This window comes from Primulina tabacum, chromosome 3 (genome assembly GCF_025594145.1).
Source record: "Primulina tabacum isolate GXHZ01 chromosome 3, ASM2559414v2, whole genome shotgun sequence".
NCBI lineage: Eukaryota > Viridiplantae > Streptophyta > Magnoliopsida > Lamiales > Gesneriaceae > Primulina > Primulina tabacum.
The window spans coordinates 15,914,683-15,937,608 of record NC_134552.1 but is presented as its reverse complement, the minus strand read 5'-3'; the positions used below and the strand labels follow the sequence as shown (position 1 = coordinate 15,937,608).

Sequence of the window (22,926 nt, the reverse complement as noted above, 5' to 3'; positions counted from 1 at the left end):
TGAGTGGTGTATTGATGTCGTACCCTCAATATTGTTATTGTCAGATTGAGTATTGACAGGCTTTGAGTTCGAGACTTCGACAAAGTCAGAGTATCAGAAAGAAAGGTATAAATTAATGTTGAGTTGGGATTGCACAACTCGAGTGAGGTTTGACTCGAGTTTCCCTAAATCACATACTTAGTTTATTGCATTGATATTTGTAATTGATGAGATTGATGTGTGTAGTCTATTGATTTATAGCCACTACATGTATTGACTACTGATTATTTTGTCATTGGCTGATTCGCCTAGTCCCCGGCTGATTCTTCTGGTTATTGGCTGATTCGTCTAGTTATCGACTGATTCGTCTAAACTTTGGCTGATTCGCTTTATTACTGGCTGATTCGTCTAGTTATTGGCTGATTCGCTTAATTCTTGACTGATTCGTCAATTCTGCGGCTTGTTTCTCCCAGGCACTGGATATATGAATTATATTGATGCCGTTTAGGGTTGATTCATTCCTATCGACTGAGATTCGATATAATTATCAATATCCAGACATTGGGATCCCTAGGTTAGAGTTGAGTCGAGTCTGAGACGACGCGTTGTTTGAGTCGAGTCTGTGATGACTAGTTGATTTACAGTTTTATATCATTCATGCTTGTTGATTTGCTACATGTTAATGATAACTGTTATATGCTTTTGTATATGTTTCTATATGATTGCATGTTTACATTGTTTATAATGGGATTTATTCTCACCGGAGTTATCCGGCTGTTGTCTTGTTTTGTATGTGTGCATGACAACAGGTGGGGCTGGAGGGTCAAGAAGAGGATGAGAGAAGACAGTTAGCGTGGAGATCCGGACTTAGGAGTATATCTGTTATATCACCTGAGATGTAGTGAAGAAACAGTATTTATTATGATTTACGATTGTACAGGACTTGTACTTAGATCTGAATAGTGATCTTGTAAATGAGATATGACTTATTTCATATGCTGCGTACTCTCGTATTTTTTTTAAAAAAAATTAGACCCTGTTTATTTTAATTGATTAATTATTCCCAGAAAATGATTAAGAGCTGAATTAAGTTCGGGTCCCCACAACAGGTGGTATCAAAATCATAGATCCTTTAGACTGAGATAGAAGCTAGTGAGCGGGGTAGATTGATTTTTTCTTCCTTGCTTGTGATTGCTAGCATGATTTACTGCTTTATATAATACATGTTACTTGACTTATCTGATTTGATTGTGTAATATGTATTATTGGGAACGAATTTGAACCGATTCTCGATCAGCAGTAAGATGATCGGAGGAGGGAACTGAAGTGAAACAGGTTTATTGGATTGGGTTATTAATCCATTTTATTATCAGATATGCCTCCTCGAAGAATACCAAAACAGGGTAGCATATCGAATCCTCCAATGGATGTGACAGCAACTCCGATGGAAACGTTATTGAAAAGATTTCAGTCGTTCAAACCACCGACTCTGAAGGGTACTCAGACATCAGTTGAATGTGAGAGTTGGTTAGATAACATTGAGATGATGTTTGATTCACTGGATTACAGTGATGAGCGCCGAATTAAATTGATTGGGCACCAGTTGCTTGATGTTGCAAAGAACTGGTGGATTACGATGAAGAGGGCCTTGGAGCATCGAGGTACGACTATTACTTGGGATGTATTTAAAACTGAGTTTTATCAAAGATTTTTTCCAGTGTCGTACAGGAAAGACAAGGGGGCGGAGTTTGCCAATTTGAGACAGGGTCAACTGAACATTGAAGAATATGTGACCAAATTCTCTACCTTGTTGAAGTTTGCTCCACATGTGGCTGGAAATGACGAAGCCGTTGCTGATCAGTTCATCAATGTCTTGAATCCCGATATCTTTACATTGGTGAACACATGGCGACCGAATAACTTTGCTGATGCCATGAATAGAGCAAAGGACGCTGAAGCAGGCCTGATAAGGCAGAGAGGAGCTGCATTTGTTCCTCCAGTATCGAGACCACAGCAACCACCTCCCCGATTCGAGAGTGGCAGTAGCAGTGGTGGAAAGAAAGATTTTCTGAAGGCTAGAGGAAAGCAGTTTAAGAAGTCTGGCGGCAGTTCTTCTAGCTCCAGTATTTCCAAACAGAGTTATACCGAAGCTTACTGCGGAAATTGTGGAGGGAGACATTCCACTGAGCAATGCCAAGGAGTACTTGGTAGTTGCCACTTCTGCAAACAACAGGGATATTTTGCCAGAGTGTGTCCACAGAAGGGTTCTCAAAGATCCCAGGGAGCCGAATCATCTGGATCAGCGGCACAGTGGAGTAGACGATCAGCTGATGTTCATTCATTTCAGCCAGCACCATCTCAGTCACAGCAGAGACCAGGAGGAAGTCAAACAGTTGGCCAGCCTCCTAGGCAGCAGGCCGGAGTATTTGCTTTGACTGAGGAGCAGGCTCAGGAAGCATCAGATGATGATGTTGCAGGTAACTGTTCTTGATGTAGTTATCCTGCTTTTGTATTGATGAATACGGATGCTTCCCATACGTTTATTTTTGAACGATTTGCATTGAGTCATGCATTGCCTGTTGAGTCTTTATCTACTGTAGTGTATCTCTTTACTGGTTTGGGATAGTTTTTATAGCAGTGAATTTTGTAAAATATCGTATACTACAGTAGGATGAGAATGAGATCGAGTTAGATCGTGTGGTAGTTTGTATTGTACTAGTGTTGTCTGATTTTGAGACTGCATTACTGATATTGATATGCTGATCAAGTACAGAGCTACCCTAGATTAGTTCCAGAAGATGGTGAGAAGCAGACCTGAGATGGCCAAAGGATGAATATTGTACGATAAGGATTCTAGATTGAGAATTCCTTTGATAATCCGTCCTATCTATGATTTGATTATTACAAAAAGGAGCAGAGAGACTCCTTATGTATTCAGTTGATTTACTGAAGTTGAATCTATCTTTGACTGATTTACCAATAATATGAAAGTTATTGATGTTTTCCTCAGATAAGACTTTAGATTTGATTTCAGTCAGAGAGATTGATTTTAACCTTGACTTGATATCAGAAACTAGTTGAATTGGTGAATCCTGATTGAGACAGATTGCATTCAGGGTGTGTTATATCTGAAAATGATGTATCTGTTGATTTTAGCAGAATTAAACCGTAATTAGTTGGCCGAGGTGGATATCAGTGTCAGATATTTGCGGTTTTATGAGTTTAGCAGATCAGTATCGATGAGTGATGTTTTGAATCTGATTGAATATTGCGGTTGTTCTAATTCCGTGTTTGAATCAGATAGTAGACAGTAGGGAATTTATATTGTACAGTCCGAACCAGAGCTGATTTGGAAATATAAGCAGTTCAAAAGTGGATCAGAATGTCCAGAATTTGGTATCGATAGTCAGAACAGGGTGTCGATCAGAATATCAGGTAAGTAATACTGCATTGTATATGAATAACCGATCTATTATGCCAGATGTTCCAAAATTGAAATGATAAATATTGCCAGAAGTGTGCAATAATTTATTCAGTATGCATTTTGATAGCAGAAAAGGTGTTGATAGAAACCAGGAGATTGGTTATACAGATTATTGATTCTTAAATAGAAATGGAAGTACATTTCTATGGATTGGTGACAAAACTATCAAAATCTTCCTAAGACTGTGCTGCGATGTGATTATGATTGTAATTGACCGAATGCTCGAATCTGCATGTATTATGTTGTACAGGATGATGTACAGATAAGATCAGACGATCAAGAGTTATGTCAGAAAAGTGATTGGAATACATTGAATGCCAAAGTTGATTATATTATACCATGATTTTCGGTTGATTTTGTATTTTTGGCAGAATATACCATAAACTCTGGCACTTATCGTCTATAGATTGACGGATAGTCGGAGCGAACTATCCGGATACTGGAGAATATCCAGGAACTGTAGTGCCGAATTTTAGCACTAGTTGACATGATTTATTGTCATTTGTGAATTATTGTACAACAACAGCTATCAGACGAGTATCAAGATGGCTCCTTTAGAAGCGTTGTACAGTAAGAAATACAGATCTCCTCTGTATTGGGACGATATCTCTAAGGTCCCTGAAGTTGGACATGATAGGACCAGAGATATGACTGAAAAAGTGAAGCTGATTCAGAAGAAAATGAAGGCAGCCCAGGATAGACAAGCCAAATATGCCAATGTTCGACGTAGACCGTTGGTATTTGAGACAGGAGACCGAGTATTCTTGAAGATTTCACCTTTCAGAGGAGTGGTCAGATTTGGCAAGAAAGAGAAATTGTCTCCACGATATATTGGTCCATATGAGATTCTTGAGAAGATAGGAGATCGTGCCTATCGATTCGCATTACCGTCTTCTTTATCTGGAATACATGATGTCTTTCATGTATCGTTATTGAGGAAATATCTCTCTGATGCGTCACATGTTATTCAGCCAAACGAAGCCGAACTGGACGAGACACTGAGTTATTTCGAGAAGCCGATTCAGATTCTTGATCGGAAGGAAAAACACCACAGAATGAAGACTATTCCGTTTGTGAAATTTCAATGGAATTGTTATGATACTGAAGAAACTATTTGTAAAACAAAATCCGAGATGAGATAAAGATTCTAGAATTGTTTTATTGAGGTAAGTTTTCTGTTAGCCTTTGTATACATTTCTTCCTGGTTTGATATGATTCCCTATGATATGATCTGATTGCCTGGGATTTCGAGGATGAAATCATATCTAAGGGGGGAGAAATGTAATGCCCGAGATTTAATTGCTGTAATCAGACGTTGATTAATTGACAGAATTGAGGTTATAGGAACTCAAATGAAGAAGCAGGGCATCGTTACATATAAGCCAAGATGTCGGACCGAACATCTCGCGCCCGAGCGGTAGAAAAGAACCGCCCGAGCGCCAATGCACCATGAGTTTGGACAGAATGTTTGGCGCACGAGCGGTAGAATATTACCGCCCGAGCGCCAGGAGATGTTCAGCCGAGTATCTCGACAGAAACTTCCGCGCCCGAGCGGTAAAGATTAACCGCCTGAGCGACGAGCAAGCGCCCGGGCGGGAATTTATAACCGCCCGAGCGCCAACCAGAATTGAGGAAAAGCTAACACGTTGCTTGGACATGCAACGTGTGAATATATATATGTATACAAACCTTCAGAATTCAGTAGAAAAGGAGGAGAGAAATCGAGAAGCCTCTAGAAATTCTTACGCCTTTATATTTCGATCCGTCCGTCTGATTTTGAATCCGACTTCGGTACTGTGTTCCTATCGACGTAGGCTACAACTGGACGTAATTTTTGCTACGTTTTGATATGATTTGGAATTATGGTATTGTCAGAATCTGATAGGATTCATATATGATGTTCTTGACATGTGACATCGTATAATCAAAACCGGACTGAAGAATAGATACCATATGTAATTGTTATGATTTTCAGAGTTGAGTTGATTGAGATTTGATATCAGAATTGAATTGTTATCAAATATGAGATGTTAGAATTGATATCTGACTGATATGGTAGTGCTGGATATATTGAAATTATGACATCATATTGTTGAAACAGAATTTGATTGAATTCTGATTATATCCAGTATTGATTGAGTGGTGTATTGATGTCGTACCCTCAATATTGTTATTGTCAGATTGAGTATTGACAGGCTTTGAGTTCGAGACTTCGACAGAGTCAGAGTATCAGAAAGAAAGGTATAAATTAATGTTGAGTTGGGATTGCACAACTCGAGTGAGGTTTGACTCGAGTTTCCCTAAATCACATACTTAGTTTATTGCATTGATATTTGTAATTGATGAGATTGATGTGTGTAGTCTATTGATTTATAGCCACTACATGTATTGACTACTGATTATTTTGTCATTGGCTGATTCGCCTAGTCCCCGGCTGATTCGTCTGGTTATTGGCTGATTCGTCTAGTTATCGACTGATTCGTCTAAACTTTGGCTGTGATTCGCTTAATTACTGGCTGATTCGTCTAGTTATTGGCTGATTCGCTTAATTCTTGACTGATTCGTCAATTCTGCGGCTGTTTCGCCCAGACACTGGATATATGAATTATATCGATGCCGTTTAGGGTTGATTCATTCCTATCGACTGATATTCGATATAATTATCAATATCCAGACATTGGGATCCCTAGGTTAGAGTTGAGTCGAAGTCTGAGACGACGCGTTGTTTGAGTCGAGTCTGTGATGACTAGTTGATTTACAGTTTTATATCATTCATGTTTGTTGATTTGCTACATGTTAATGATAACTGTTATATGCTTTTGTATATGTTTCTATATGATTGCATGTTTACATTGTTTATAATGGGATTTATTCTCACCAGAGTTATCCGGCTGTTGTCTTGTTTTGTATGTGTGCATGACAACAGGTGGGGCTGGATCAGGGTCAAGAAGAGGATGAGAGAAGACAGTTAGCGTGGAGATCCGGACTTAGGAGTATATCTGTTATATCACCTGAGATGTAGTGAAGAAACAGTAGTTATTATGATTTACGATTGTACAGAACTTGTACTTAGATCTGAATAGTGATCTTGTAAATGAGATAGGACTTATTTCATATGCTGCGTACTCTCGTATTTAAAAAAAATTAGACCATGTTTATTTTAATTGATTAATTATTCCCAGAAAGTGATTAAAAACTGAATTAAGTTCGGGTCCCCACAACAGTTTAGTCACATAAAGTCCCCCTTATGTTAACATGAACGATTCTTCACAAATTTCATAGATTGCGCATCTCAATGTTATATATATGATTTCTGAATGTTGTCAGTAGGAAGTGCCTTTGTGAAGAGATCTGATAAGTTTTTATTTGATTGTATGTAACGAATATCAATACATTTATTCTTCTCAAGTTCTTGGGTGAATGCGAAGAATTTAGGGGAATATGTTTAGTTCTGTCGCTTTTTATGTATTCTTCTTTCATTTGAGCAACACATGCAACATTAACTTCATATATTATCACAGGCTTCTTGTCGAATGATAATCCGCATGAGATTTGAATATGTTCGGTCATTGATTTTAGCCACACACACTCACAGCTTGCTTCATGTAGTGCAATAATCTCGGCGTAATTTGATGAAATTGTTACAAGTGTTTGTTTCTGTAAACGCCAAGATATTGCATTGCCTCCACGAGTAAATACATATCCGATTTGGGAATGTGCCTTGTGTGGATCAAATAAATACCCAGCATCAGCATAACCAATTATGCTTTGATTCATATCTTTTGAATAGTAAAGTCCCAAGTCTATCGTTTCTCGTAGATAACAGAATATATGTTTAATTTCGTTCCAGTATCTTTTTGTTGGATATGAGCTAAATCTTGTCAATAAATTTACAGCAAAAGATATATCAGGTCTTGTGCAATTTGCAAGATACATAAGGTCACCAATATCATTTAGATATGGTACTTCTAAACCAAAAATAACTTCATCATTTTTACATGGACGGAATGGATCTTTTTTTATGTTTAATGATATGACAACCATTGAAGTACTTAAAGCATTTGATTTATCCATACTAAAACATTTAAGGACCTTTTCTGTATAATTTGATCGGTTAACAAATATTTGACATTCTTTTTGTTCAATTTGCAAACACAAACATTACTTTGTTTTTCCAAAGTCCTTCATTTCAAATTCTTCCTTCAAGTACGACACAACTTCTTGAATTTTTTTATTTGTTCCAATGATTTTTAAACCATCAACATATACAGCAATAATTACGCATCCGGATGTTTTTTTAAATAAAAACGCAAGGGCATATTGAATTGTTTACATATCTTTTTTCATTAAATGTTCACTTAGTCGATTATATCATATTCGGCCGGATTGCTTTAACCCATATAATGATATTTACAATTTCACAGAATAACATTCTCTTGGTTTTGAACATTGTACTTCATGCATCTTAAATCCTTCAGGGATTTTCATATATATATATTACTATCGAGTGATCCGTATAAGTAAACTGTGACAACATCCATAAGACGCATTTCTAAATTTTCAGATACCACCAAACTAATCAAATACAAAAACGTAATTGCATCCATAACAGGAGAATAAGTTTCTTCATATCTGGATGGCGTCTTTCCATTTTATCCAGTCATGTTGATTTTTACATTCACCAGAAGATTTTGGTTCATGATCTTCATTGTCATTTATAATATCAAATGCTACACTGTAAGAAAATATCTCATCAATTTCTTTTATATCTTTTCGATTCCATATTTTTCGAGTATTAATATAATTGATAGAGATTTCACAATTTACATCCGTTTGTGGTTCTGACGGAACATTTTCATCATCATATATTTCTGTCGGAATATCATTCTCTATTTTGTGATTATCGTGTTTCTCTATGCTTTTTCCGATTGGCCTTCCACGATTCAAGCTTTTAATGACATAATGATGTTTCTTTGAATTTCAATTCGAGAATGGGCATTTACAACATGTATATATGATTTAGTTATCCTTTTTGTGTCTGCAAATGCATCTGATATTCGATTTGCTATTTTTTACAAGTGCACAATTTGTTGTACATTTTTTACATTGTTTAGTTCTTGAATCCACATGTAACAACGATAATTTATACCATGTAATTTTTTTTTCGATATGTTTCTTTTCTCCCCCTAACATTGGGAAGCTTTTCTCATTAAAATGACAATCAGCAAAACATAATGTAAACACGTCGCGTGTCTGAGGCTCAAGATATCGAATGATTGATGGGCTATCATAACCGAAATAAATTACGATCTTTCGTTGAGGTCCCATTTTTGTTCGTTGAGGCGGTGCAATAGGCACATATACCATATCCAAAAATTCTCATATGAGAAATGTCTGGTTCTTTACCAAAGACAAGCTGCAATTGAGAGTATTTATGATATACACTTGGTCTGATGCGAATTAATGTAGCAGCATATAAAATTGCATGTCCCCATATAGAAACATAGAGTTTTGTTTTCATAATCATTGGTCTAGCAATCAGTTGTAGACGTTTAATCAATGCTTCACTTAATCCATTTTGTATATGTACATGAGCAACATGATGCTCAACAATGATTCTCTTCGACATACAATAATCATTGAAAGTCTGGGAAGTAAATTCATCAGCATTATCAAGTCTAATTTTCTTGATTGTATGATCGAGAAATTGATTATGCAAGTTTATTATTTGAGAAATTAATGTTGCAAATATCACATTCCGAGTTGATAATAAACATACATTTGACCATCTGCTGGAGGCATCGATCAATACCATAAAATATCTAAGTGGTCCATATGGTAGATGAATTGGCCCACAAATATCACCCTGAATATGTTCAAGAAACACGGGTGATTCAGTTTGGTTTTAGCTTGTGATGGTCTCTTATAATAAGTTTTTCCAGAGAACATGCTTTGAATTGAAACTTATTGTTTTGAAAGATCTACATGTCTTTAAGCAGATGATTATGTGTATTTTCTATAATTGTTCGCATCATTGTTGAACCATGATGTCCTAATCGATCATGCCAATTAATCAGTATTGAAGAATTATCAACTCAATGTTTGATTCAATTGGGCTTATATATGTATAATGCAATCTAGTAGGGAGGATTGGTAGTTTTCAACTATATATTTCTTTCCTGATTTATATGTGATAAGATATATATTTCTCATTTTCTTAATTTATTATATGAGTATCATACCCATGAGAATATATGTCATTAAAACTCAACAATTTTTTTTTCGATTTTGGCGAATACAAAGCATCATTTATAAGAAATTTTGTACCATTAGGTAACAAAAAATGCATTTTACTACAATCTTTTATCAAGTCTACACATGACCTGATATTGTATTCACCATTGTTTTTGTTGGTTTTAGTTCCAAGAAATATCTTTTATCTCGGAGAATAGTGTGCGTTTTACTACTATCATGTATGCAAACTTTTATGAGATTAGTTCCTTGTTTAACTTTTTTTATAGCAGTTTCCAAATTTGAACTTAAAAAAAATATGCGATGAAAAAAATTATTGACAATAAATATGTAATTTATTAAAAAATATAAGGCATATCATAATTATACAATAAACATTATAATATGACCAAATTAAAAAAATATTTTACATTTCAATTCCACCAATATATTGATCACTTTCAGAGAAATCATTCAGAAAATATGCAGCATCAAAATGATTTGAATCACTCAAACGGCCACTATGTTCAGTGAAGTTGGTCTCTTTTTCTTTTCCCTTTTATTGATTTTTTATAGAGCTTACAAAAGTGCTAAGATGCTCGAAAAATACGAGACCAATTTCCTGGAGTGTCACATCTAAAAAAAGAACTTTCAAATAGTTTTGAGTTATTTTCATTAACACTCTTATTTTCATGATTGCTTTTTAGTGGGTGGTTCATGACACCTTTTTGAGATGAATTATAAAAGTAACTATCTCGATTGTTTTCAAAACCACGGTCGCGATCACGACCACTTCCACGTCTACGTCCATGATCACGACCTCGAACTCGACCAAAACCTTGTCTCTGAATTTGATTTTGGTTTCCAGGTTTAAATTCATTTTTATTTACAACATTTAATTCTGAAAATGATGATCCAGTGGATCGGGACTGATGATTTCTCATTACTTTTCCATCACAAGAAGACATGCGATAAGTTCATAATATTTCGCAAATCCACGCACTCTATATTATTGTTGTAGAGTTATATTTGATGCGTGAAAAGTGAAAAATATTTTTTCAAGCATTTTCGATTTTGTAATCTCATGTCCACAAAATTTTAATTGCAAGATTATCGTCGAATTGTAATCACTGACTTTCTTAAAATCCTGGAATCTTAACATATTACATTCATCACGGGCGGTCGGAAGTATAACTTTCCTTATATGTTCAAATCTTTCTTTTAATCCTTTCCATAAAGCCATGAGATTTTTTTCAATGATATATTCACATTTTAATCCTTCATCAAAATGTCGAAGCAAAAATATCATAACTTTTGTCTTTTCTTGTGATGATGAGATACCATTTTCTTTAATGATCTCACTTAGACCCAATGACTCAAGATGCATTTCTACATCAAGAGTCCATGTCATATAATTTTTTCTCGTAATGTCGAGCGCAACAAATTCGAGCTTTGTCAGATTTGATATGGTAGTACTATAAAATAACAATGCATTTTATTAATTAATTTATAAATTTATTAAAATGACAATATAAAGTAACAGATAAATTATAAGTACAAGTATTTTTAAAAATAAAGAAAAAAGCGAGACAGATATTCTCCGATAAATATAAGGTGTCATAAACTCCTTTAATATTATAACATGATATTATTCAAATATATATATATATGTGTGTGTACAGTAAATAAATAGTAACACAATAAAATTATATAAATAATGTAATAATATAATCACATCACCTTATTATAATGAGGCGTCATATATTTTTTTTATATAATAACATGATATTATATATTAAATATATATATACAATAAAAATAAATAAGTAGTAAAATAAATATTCTTACTTTTGAATATTGTTACATTTCTCTTGTGTTTTGAAGTTTGGAAAATTTTAAATAATCGAACCTTCGAGTATCGTGCTGATAACGTGTTAAAAGTAAAAATTTTACGATAAAAAGTAAAAATATCAAGCTCTAAAAATATATCAAACTACAAATTTTTTTATAAAATTTTGTCTACTCAACTGTGTTCTTCTTCACAAATTGAGAGACCTATTTGTAGAATTTCTTTGGAAATAATTCAAAAATAAATATATCATTACATATATCATCACACACTAATTTTCAATATTTATAACTTTTATATAATAATTTCAACTTTATTTTGAACCCAACTCTTTATTTTCAACAAACTTTACATTTTAAAACATTGACTAATAATATGCCATTTGTGTTGAATTATGTATTGGCCGCAGTCCATTTTTTGTTTTTGACTTGGCCCCAGTCAAAATATCCAGCTCTTATTCTCTGCAACGGATTGGATTCTCCACCTTTTCAACTTCCGTTTTTCCTATATATCACTCTGTGAATTTTTCGGTTGGAACAAAAACCAAAATTGAATCTTTGTTCAATCTGAATCCATGGGTCTGACAGATTTATCGGTTTTTCTCGCTCTCGCTCTCGCTCTAACTATTGCTTCAGCTTCACTGGTTCAAGGGAATTCTGAAGGGGACGCACTTTACGCACTTCGCCGGAGCTTGTCCGACCCGGATAACGTGCTACAGAGCTGGGATCCGAACCTCGTGTGTCCTTGTACTTGGTTCCATGTCACCTGCAACCAAGACAACCAAGTCACCCGCCTGTATGCTTATATAAATCCCCATTATTGATTTGATTCGTCGTCATGTGTGCCTGATGCTTTTATGTGTTCTGTCTGGACTTGAAGGGTTTTTTATGGGTTGTACGCTGCTTTATTTTGGGCGTGAAATTGTATGATTTTTGCTAGTTTAAATTGGTTGTCTGTGTTACGTGTGTGAACTAGTACTATCTGGTACTGATTTTATCTAATTCTTGGGAAATCTCTGCTGTCGCCTTTTTGTTGAATCATGTTAAGTCAGTTGTAGGAAGAAAAATTATTGAATTTCCATTTTTCCAATCTAGTTTGGTACTCTCTCTAATGTTTTTGGTTTGGTGCATTCAAGCTTCAAGCGAAGATATGAATTTTATTTTAATTTTTATCATTTTACTGTTGTTTGAGGAAATGGTATGATTGATAGTCCATGGAGGTTACATAACGAAAACGGAAGGAAGAAAAAAAATTTACAAAACAAAAAAGAAATTCATGGATTTTGGATAAAGGGGGAAAACACGATGGAAACATTTAATGTCATCTCTTTCAATAAGTTTTGAATAAAACTTATTTGCAGTCCCCAACATTCCCCACTTGTCCGACTGTAGCTGAGCAGTGTTTTGAAAAAATTAGTCATTCACAAGGATTCCTCGAAAAGTTGCTATGAATTCCTTTCCTAGATAACCTTAACCTCTCTAAACAACCTACCTTTATCCATCAATCTCGCTCCTTTCGGGGATGGTAAGGCAGGAAGCCAATCTCGATGACTGACTTTTATTCACCACTACCTTATTCGCAGATGGTCTTTTAACCTTTACCATGTCAAGGAGGGGAGGTACAATGGCCAGGTGGAATGATTCATTCAACCTCGGTATCGGCAACCAACAAGCCCTTCTGGTCTCTTGAGTGGAAGTTGGATGTGGTCTTACTTTACTCTTCTTGTTTTACGCTCGCCCTCTCAAATAAATAAGAATGGAAATTTTTCTATAAAATTGAGGCCGAACCTGTGTTCGAGAAATCGGATTATAATGAAAGTCTTACTAAGAACTTTAAACAAAATTATTTTGATTCTACCAATATGTCTTTTTCATTCCGTCGAAAATCGATTAGCTTAGCCCAAGATTCTCCGGGGAAGTTAGAAAAGGATACGGATAGAGTAATACATAGAGTTGAACATAGTAAAATAAGAAATTGAAAGATTTCTATGTAAAAATAGAACGTCTAGTGAACGTCTTGCAGATTTTACACAATCTATTTCAAGTATCAAATGTCCACAATTGTGGTATAGACTGAGGAAGAACGATCAACGAAAATTCGTTGATCTTACTTTTTCTTACCATTTAAGTTTAGGTGTTATTTTCTTTTGACAAATGAAACACTGTTCTTCCCTGAATCATATTACCGTTCCCTCTTTACATGGTTTACAAGTTTAATTTTTTACTTGTATTGTGATGTCTATTGAGCACAGACATTTTCTTTTGGCTTTTTTAGGGACCTTGGCAACTCAAATTTGTTTGGTCATCTTGTGCCTGAGCTTGGGAAACTGGACCATCTCCAGTATCTGTGAGTGTTATGCAACTCATGCTTTGTTTTGCTATTACGTAGTGCATTGTTTCACTTGCATATGCAGGATTTTGCCCATCTATGCTGGCTCGCGGTTAACATTATATTTATTCGTTTTACCAGATGCAAACATGAAAGAATTTTGTGCTATATTTTGTTTTTTTACTTTCATTACTTTATTTATTCGTTTAATAACTTTCACTTATCTATTTTACAATACACAGAAATGTAACTTTCTTTTATTTTTCTTTTCGTTTAATATATTTCAGAGAACTTTACAAAAATAATATTCAAGGTACTATTCCTGCTGAGCTTGGTAATCTGAAGGGCTTGATAAGTTTGGATCTGTACAACAACAATATTTCAGGAACAATCCCTCCATCATTGGGAAAATTGAAATCCCTCGTCTTCTTGTAAGTTTTTTCTCAATTCTCCATACCTATTGAATTCACCAACATTCCCTGGCACAGGGTGGTATATTTTGTTGTGTGATTCACTTTCATATACCAATCATCCACGGCAGATTAAGTATCCCTTCCTTTCTCCCTTCTATTCTCTTCTTTGCACTGTGTGTACCCATGTGAGCTCATGAGTCATGACTACTTCCTATACGACATTGAAGTAAATAAGTACTCTTGCAGGCGTCTGAACGACAATCAGCTAAATGGACCAATCCCAAGAGCACTTGCTAGTGTATCTAGCTTGAAAGTTGTGTAAGTCCACTTATGATTTGTACTTCTACACGCACCATTGGATCATTTAACAAGTGCAGGATGGGATTGGTATATATTTCCATTTGTTTTTCAGGGATGTATCTAACAATAACTTGTGTGGCACAATTCCTACCTCTGGCCCATTCGAGCACATCCCCTTGGACAAGTAAGATACTTGATTATAAGCATTGCTTGCATATCCATTTATTTATTCCATTCTCGCACTCATTGCATCTACCAATAAATAATCTGATATATCTGTTTGAATTCTTTTGTGCTCATATATTATATTTATGATGGTATTATGATTCCTTTATCTTTGGTTTCTTATTCATGAAATCATACTGAGATTTTACTACCTTGGCCTTTTTTCCTTGCAGCTTCGAGAACAACCCTCGCCTCGAAGGCCCGGAGCTGCAAGGACTTGCAAGTTATGATACCAACTGCGTGTAAAGAAGTGATGTTAGATGCAGAACTTTTCATGTTTAAAGTTTCTCATATTGTTACTTACTGGAATTTGTTTTGTTGGTGCATCGGTTATCTGCTTTGTAAACTTGATGGCATTCCTATTGTAGGCACTGGTGAACGAGTAAATTGACCATTAACATGCTGCTATAATTTGAATCGCATCCAATATCGGAGCCTCACAGGCCAAGCCATTTCCTTTTTCAGCTGCTATATTAACTGTATACCCATCACAAATTCTGTTTCCGTTGCAAGTATGCCAATATGTAATTTACCGTCGGTCCGCAACACTGCTACACCAAGCATGCCAATATGTAATTAACTATTGAGCCGCAACACTCTGCTACACCAAACGAGTCTCATGTAGCCTGTTGCTTCTCTTCTATGAAGGATGCAAGTAACAATCCATTTACGGTAAAATTCCTGAGGCCAGTTCAGATGTCCGTCGAACAGGAAAAAACGAGGCACAACATCGCGAAGCTTTATATTATTTATCAACGAATACTAAAAAAAATAGAGAACAAAGGAAGTTTGGCAATCTATGGGAAATAACAAATGGCCTCACGGCTGGAAAATAGATATCAATTGAAATATGAAGTTGGGTGCTATGAAAAAGGATTGCCAACGATAGATGCTACAGGGCCTTGAGCGGGGACATTCCTACAAGAATAGCAACGAAAATCATAAATGATGTTGACCTAGACACTGGTAACAACATTCACTCCATAACACGAGGCACACATTCATTTTATAGCTGCATTGCATAAGTACACACTTAACCTTTAACAGGAAGTTCATGAGGTCAAATGGTTGAGAAACCATGCTTTAGCTCATTTTACATTTTTTATTCAAACAAGTAAACTTCACTTCCTGATCAATCAAAAAATTCTTTTATAATCTCATCAAATACCATAAAAACATGCGAGTTACCAATGAAAAAGAAACATATGAATTATTTATTGATCAAATAAAGCCGACGAAGAAAAAAAGGGAATATAAAAGGAAAGCCCAGCCATATTTATTCTGAGTTAAGTGCAGAAACAATAGCTGACGGGTGACATGGGTTCATATGTATGCACGCAAATGCACAGCAAGAATCTCTTGCATAACTTCACAACTTTTACGGATCAAATCACTCAACACAATCTTGTTTTCTTCCTAAATATTAACTAGTACACCTGACGCCTGTAGGTACAAGTGGCAAGAGGCTCGGTTCTCCTTAAACAAGATATCAGATTCCATTATTCTGAATAGAAAAAAAATTAGCAGACAGAGATTTAAAATAAAATTGCATCTATTGACACACTATTTTGCATCCTGGTAAAATTCGTATACAAATTCAATTGTAGCAGAAAGCACTGAACCAACCACAAACAGAATATAAAATTGAAAATTATGCCAAATAGAAATTAGCCATAAAAAAAGCAAATGGAAATACGACTTACGGAGTGCTTGGCGTTTGACCTGCCATAAATCCCAAAGACCCTGCAAGAAGTGGAAAAAATACATAGTTAGGTGAGATGGATACTGGGGCAATAATTAATTTTCCTCAAATAGATGACAGTCAAAAGAAATGTATTACCACTTGGAGAATCAAATGTAACTCCCCCAGGGACATAGGATGCACCTGAATTTTGGGGAAGCCAAGACGAACTCACACCACCAACATAGGAGGTTGGCATCGGGTCATTTAACAATGCAGCCTGCAAACAGCCCATTCCCCAAAACTGCAACCAAGAATACGTCATAATAAAACATATAATGCATTGAGAGACTAGGCGAAATGAGAAGAAAAGAAACGTTGCATTCTTTGAGTCCGTGACAATTTTACTAAGAAAATTTATTATTATTTTACTATGACAGATACATAAACAAGTGTGCAAATGACAAACTGATCGAAAACACAACTGAATCCGCAAGACTGAAATGATGGACCAATCCATAGCTGTCAAAAACACAAGGCACATTAAAGCGCTCAAGTGTCATCAGGCCTTAAAGTGCACGCTTTAAGGAAGCAAAGTACAATAAAAAAAATATTTTAGAAAAAAAAAATCAATTTCTTTAAAAATATATAACACAAGAAATCAATATTGAAATCATCTTCATCATTCAATTATCAAATATTAAAATGCGAGAGCAAAAAGCCAAGGTGACACAAGGCAAAAGGCGATGGGCGGAAAGATGACGTGTTGTTGGGGTTTTCTGTACTTTTTATTAGGGTAAACAGAGGAGAAATTGAACTTCAAAAGAGAGTACCTCTATTAGAAATCTTTTTTGAAAAAAAGTCTGTTTTTTCTCTGAAACATGCTTCACAAAGGTCATGTTTTTGTTTGATAGTTTGCAAGACTGAAATGATAGTGATCCTTCGAGAACTAGAAATTTTGTAGGCATGTATAATTAATCAAATTGGCCCACGAGTTTTTTTAGGCCCAAAAAAATTCGATTTATATTCGAAATTATTAAATTCGAGTTGAAGTTGAACATGTTCAAACTTTATTAAAGCTGAATTCAAGCCCAAATTATTTTGTTCGATTATTTATAAGACGCTTGCTAGATTTAATATTTTATTAAAATAACATAATCATACATTAAATGAATATATTCCGAGCATTTCGAGACTTTATTTTCTAACAATAGTTCAAATTGTTTCCGAACATGATATCATATATTAAATAAATATATTTCAAAACATTCTAGACTTTATTTTCAACCTCGAGCTCGAGCTGAATTCGAGCCTTAAATTATTATTCACATTCGGCTCGTTCAATTCATTTACACCCCAGTTTCAAGGGGCCATGAGATACATATCTACTAGTTATTTAACTACAGCAAAACAATTCACTTGGAACACAAACTTAGGCACGCAAGTTTCTGAGGATGCTCGAAACTATATAGGAATAAATGCAAAAAGAATAACAGACAAAATTATCGCTTGTTTCTGTTTGGAATGAAATAAAGTATATTGGTGTGAAAAGGCAAAATCAGAAATTAAACAACTGAGGAATCTATAGTGACCCAACCTACCAAATCAAATCTACAGACCACAATATGGCCAGACATACCGTATTGCCAGATTCGATTTCAGAATCATGTGGAAGATCAAATGGATTGGTAGGCTTCAGATCAGTTGCAAGTGGATGCACTCCAGCCTAACAGCAAAATAAACTATATCATGAGAACTGAATATATCGATGGGATCAAGGGTGGTTATGAAACATCATTAAGCTTAAGCAAAATAAAAGGAACAAACCACTGCAGGAGCCATGCAGGAATCATGCACTGCCATATTATTAAAGTTTGATGATCAGCTAGAGGATGGAGGTTCGCTGCCATCCGAAGTCCCAACATTTCCACCATTATTATTCGAAGCCTGCAATTATAGAAATTTTCAAATAAGTTCAAAATACACAAACATCATATTCACAAGGGGTATTAACCTCATATATGCCAAAGCCAAGGTATTTATCAATGTCTAAAGCATGATGGCCTGCAGCACGGTCACAACTTTTTGGCATGTTGTGGAATGACAGAAGTCTGGCAGGATCTTCAGATGCATTCCATAGCTGAAATGTAGCGATTCAGCCAGATAAACTTCTCAAATTATAACCAGTTCAAAGTTGTTTTATATATGCCATTAATATTGCCACAACTAATTCATAAAATCGTCCAACAGTGTAATTTGTTCATTACCTTAATGTTAGACAAAATAAAACAGTGCTCACATGAGTTTTATTTGGGTTTCCTTCAGCATTTTGCAGACCTTCTGACCAAAAAGTAGGTCCCACAACAGAAGGTTCATGGCTGACAAATTCTTGAACAGAAGAATCCTGAACAAGTGAAAAAGGGTTGAGGCTTTCTCGAAGTGTTCCATCAGAAGGTGACAATGCAGTAGCGGCAGAATTTTTTGCACTCTTAGGCAGTATGTTCTGAGGTCTATCAAATGTCACCCATCCTTCATTATTAGGAATTACCACATCAAAAGTCTTTGAATTGAAAGATGGAGCTAATTGTTGCTCAGGTGGAACAGCAAACAAGTCTCTTGCTGATGGTTGAAGGGCTTGCGATGGTTTCGGCTTGTCTACTATTGGAACAGAAGCAGGAAACTGTTGGAAGAAATCCGTAAATTGAGCTGATGATGACTCTTGCTTTTGAGAGTTACTGACAGTCGGGGTTGGAGGAGCAACAACCTGCGGTGCAAAGGGAGCACCAAACAGGTCCACATTGTTGAAGTTCCCGGACACAGAAGATTGCAATGGATGAGGGGAGATTGAAGCATCGCCATGGAATATTTCAACTTTTTCGGATTCGAAAACGACTACTGGCGAGCCTATGGAATAACCAGATTTGAAAGACATGGAATTGCTATCATATGATCCAACGCTTCCCAAAGATACTGTCCTCTGTATAAAAGAATACTGTCCAGTCAGGCACTGCAAGGAGGTGGCTACCACAGAATGCAAAACAAAACCATGGCCGTAGAGTCGTATAATAATGAAAATTAAAATAGAGTAACTATTCAGCTTAAAAGCATGTCAAACTTCAAGAGATGAATAGATCAGAGAAAGATCTTTCTCCAACATTGCTTGGCAACAATAAAATGGAAAATGGGAGTTCGTTGAAGCTGTCATGAAGGATGTCCAAGTTATGATAAAAACAAGAATTAGGACAAAAATAAAACTATAAATATACATTCTACTTGTCAGTGGTTTCTGAATATAATCTAAACCAGCGTGATTATTGCCTTTAATGGCTGTATCCAGTTGAAAAAACAAGATGGACAAAATTGGTGAGTAATGTTTCTATTCCCAAAATTCATCGTAATCCTTGTCATCATTTTCTATTTGGTGATGAGGCATGATGGAAAATCAAGTGAGAGGTGGAGATTGAGAGGGAAGATATTGGCATGATATGTTACAATTTAATTCGCTACTCAATTTTGAATGGTCTAATTCTTCAAATATTAGATACAGGCCATTATCTGACGTGACAAAACACTGGCAATTATCAAGTATTCCATACCTCATGAAAACAAATACTGAGATTTTGCGCCTTTACAGGATAACAGACATGTATTTGTGAAAGTACATCCCTAAATCAACAATACAGTAACACACCAAGGCATAAAAGTCTTCTATTTAACAGTTATCACATGGTATTGTACAAACACAACCTGTGGATGCAATGATCTTCCTCCAGCATTTCTGATACTGGCATCTGAATTAGGTAGAGCTGCATGATGCTTCGGGATTTCTCTTGAGATTTCACCACTTGGACTCTCAGTTTCTCTCTTAGATCTTGGTGATAATGCATCAGATCTGAATGGATCACCTCCACTAGAAATAGAATAGTCAGAAGCTCTGGGATTAGAACCTTCATTTGCAAACCTGTCATCGTTTGTGTGATCACTAAAACGACTAGGACTCAGGAAACCAGAGAGTTTTCCCTCATAAAGGCCTCGATCTGAACCGGGCTTTCTAGTTAGTGCAGGTGCATATTTCCCATAACGCCGTTCTTCATATTGAAAATCATATGGTGGACTTTGGGAATAAGAATGATACGAACTTGCACGCCTTGTGTCATCTTCATGGCTTCTTAAAATCTGAAAAGACAAGCCATATCATCACGAGTTTACATTCAATGTCGGTGAAATTCACCATGACCAAAATAGTATTAGCAGCCTAGCCAACAAGTTTTAGTCCAAAATTCTTAAGAATAATTTTCAAGTCAAGAAATATTACCTGTGGATCTTTAGGAGGCCTATCAGATGGATTTTCCAGAGTATACTTTTTTTGCACATAAACATTCTTTATAAACTCACGAACTTTATCAAAATTGCTACAATACAGAAAAATGATCAAATGCCACTTAATCGAATTACCAGTTCCTTTATCATAAAACATTGTAAAATAGAACCTATTTTCTGGAAGTCTCAGCCTCTGTGGGTCCCATTCCTTCAGAAACAATTCCCTTGCACGCTGGATCATTGATATCTCGAGTTACCATATAAGAAAATAGCCTGTGAGAAACAATCAGGAAAATGTTTATACCTGATTACCACCATTTTGTAGAGCCTCCACTTCTTGAGATGTAAACTTAGCCATTGAAACAGACTTGACACGATGAGTAAACTCACGACTGCAACATAAACCGAGTGAAATTTTTAGTGCTCAATATCTTGAATAAATTTTCCAACCAAAAATTGGATCTATCACAAATATTGACAAAAATAAGAATTGTGCACTGGATTAATCAAATTTATGAGGTAATGACCGACACACCATCAATTCTACATAAAAGATGCACATGTAACCATAAAATAACTGGAAAGGTGCTTTCTAAAAATCTATAAAGGACAGATCCAAAGACATCAAATGAAATAAAGAGTTGCAATTATTAACAATTTTATCCGGTGCTCAACTAATGTCATTATCAACATTTAAATATTTGGTGCCTTCAACGTTATTTTATTCCATTTAGTTCTCGAAATCACTGAATTCTGTCTAGCAACTTTTGTAGAAACTATCTTTCAAGATTCCTTCAAAAACATTTCTATACTCCAAATGTACCAGAATATTGAGACAAAGAAATGAGACTCTGTTTGGGTATAGATTTGAGATACAAAAGAGATGAATATGATAGGGGAAAACTGTCAAATTTGAGCAAATATATCTGGAACACTTCCACTCCTTCATATCAAAGACAGCTTGAATGCTGAGAAACACGAAGTCAATGCTGAGAGTAAATATTTCACTTGAAAATCAAAATATAATCAATGTAGTGCTCTACTTGATCAGAAAATCAAAAGATTGTGAGGCGTTACGAAGAAAGCTGAATTCTCTATAAAAGATTATACTCACTGTATTCCACTGCATGTTGTACAAACAAACGTCCAGAAGTTTGTGCACACATATTGAGGACCCTGTACCCAGAAAATGGACTTGACATACAAACCTGTACACATCGACACTTATTGACTCTAAAATTCACAAATAATAAGCAAATCAGATATTTCATCGCAGTTAACCAGAAATCACTTCAACTGACCACTTAAAAAAATTTATCGATTAAGAAAACACATGTTTTTGTTTTATTTTTAAATTTCAATTACATATTATTTTCTGTAAAATCAACTACAGGCTTCATTACGTTACCCCGAGTAATAATCCTGTACAAAAATAATGATTAAATTCAATAAAATTGAACCAAAGAGAACCAGAACTTGGTCTATTTAAATATAAAAATAAAAACAATTACCAAGCTGTTACAATTAATGCATCGGCGATTCGGAGGGAGCTTCATCAGACCCCTGATAATCTTTTCATTCTTTTCCTCTTCTCTTTTGGTACTCATTTTCAAAATCTCCAATCCGCAACTCAAAACGATGAATTCAAACCACAGTACTGTCCCCGAAAAATTTCAATACACACACACACACAAAATAAGAGGGAAAAACCATAAAATTCGAAACCCCAAAGCTAGGAGAGAGAGGAATTATTAAGAAAAATACATGAGTTTTAGTTCAAGTTTTTGAATGGGATTGAGAGAACGGACTTCGAATAAGCCCCATCAATCTCCACTTTGAGGCACTTTACAGTTGTTGCCGTTAGAAAGTGCTAATGCCAGAGACTCACTTCACTTGTTCGATGGGGAATTGGAAGGACGGGTGCTATTCTGGCATTAGTAAATTTCTAAGACCATAAATTATCGATATAACCTTGGGATTTTCTTTACTTGTGGAAATTGGCCCAAACGTTTTTGTAATTAAGAGATGGGTATTTTAAAGTCCAGAAGTTTCGAATTGTGACCCAACAACCCGACCCAGTCACGAAAATTCCATATTTCCACCATTTTATCCTCTG

At 35.5% G+C, this 22,926-nt stretch overlaps 1 protein-coding gene and 1 pseudogene across 1 annotated transcript; one reads left to right on the top strand and one right to left on the bottom strand.

Moving 5' to 3' along the window:
* Positions 1–11,969: 11,969 nt before the first annotated feature.
* LOC142540794 (leucine-rich repeat protein 1-like) lies at positions 11,970–15,236 on the top strand. Its single transcript, XM_075647181.1, has 6 exons — positions 11,970–12,338; positions 13,818–13,889; positions 14,159–14,302; positions 14,531–14,602; positions 14,697–14,768; positions 14,983–15,236. The coding sequence occupies exons 1-6, from the start codon at positions 12,118–12,120 to the stop codon at positions 15,053–15,055; spliced, it is 654 nt and encodes a 217-aa protein (XP_075503296.1). The 5' UTR covers positions 11,970–12,117; the 3' UTR covers positions 15,056–15,236.
* Positions 15,237–15,541: 305 nt separating this feature from the next.
* On the bottom strand, positions 15,542–22,924 carry LOC142538499 (putative ADP-ribosylation factor GTPase-activating protein AGD14; annotated as a pseudogene).
* Positions 22,925–22,926: the final 2 nt, after the last annotated feature.

Coding starts and splice junctions, on each gene's coding strand:
- LOC142540794 (XM_075647181.1), top strand. CDS start 12,118: ATGGGTCTGACAGATTTATCGGTTTTTCTCGCTCTCGCTCTCGCTCTA. Junction 12,339..13,817: donor GACAACCAAGTCACCCGCCT/GTATGCTTATAT, acceptor TGGCTTTTTTAG/GGACCTTGGCAACTCAAATT. Junction 14,603..14,696: donor GTATCTAGCTTGAAAGTTGT/GTAAGTCCACTT, acceptor TTTGTTTTTCAG/GGATGTATCTAACAATAACT.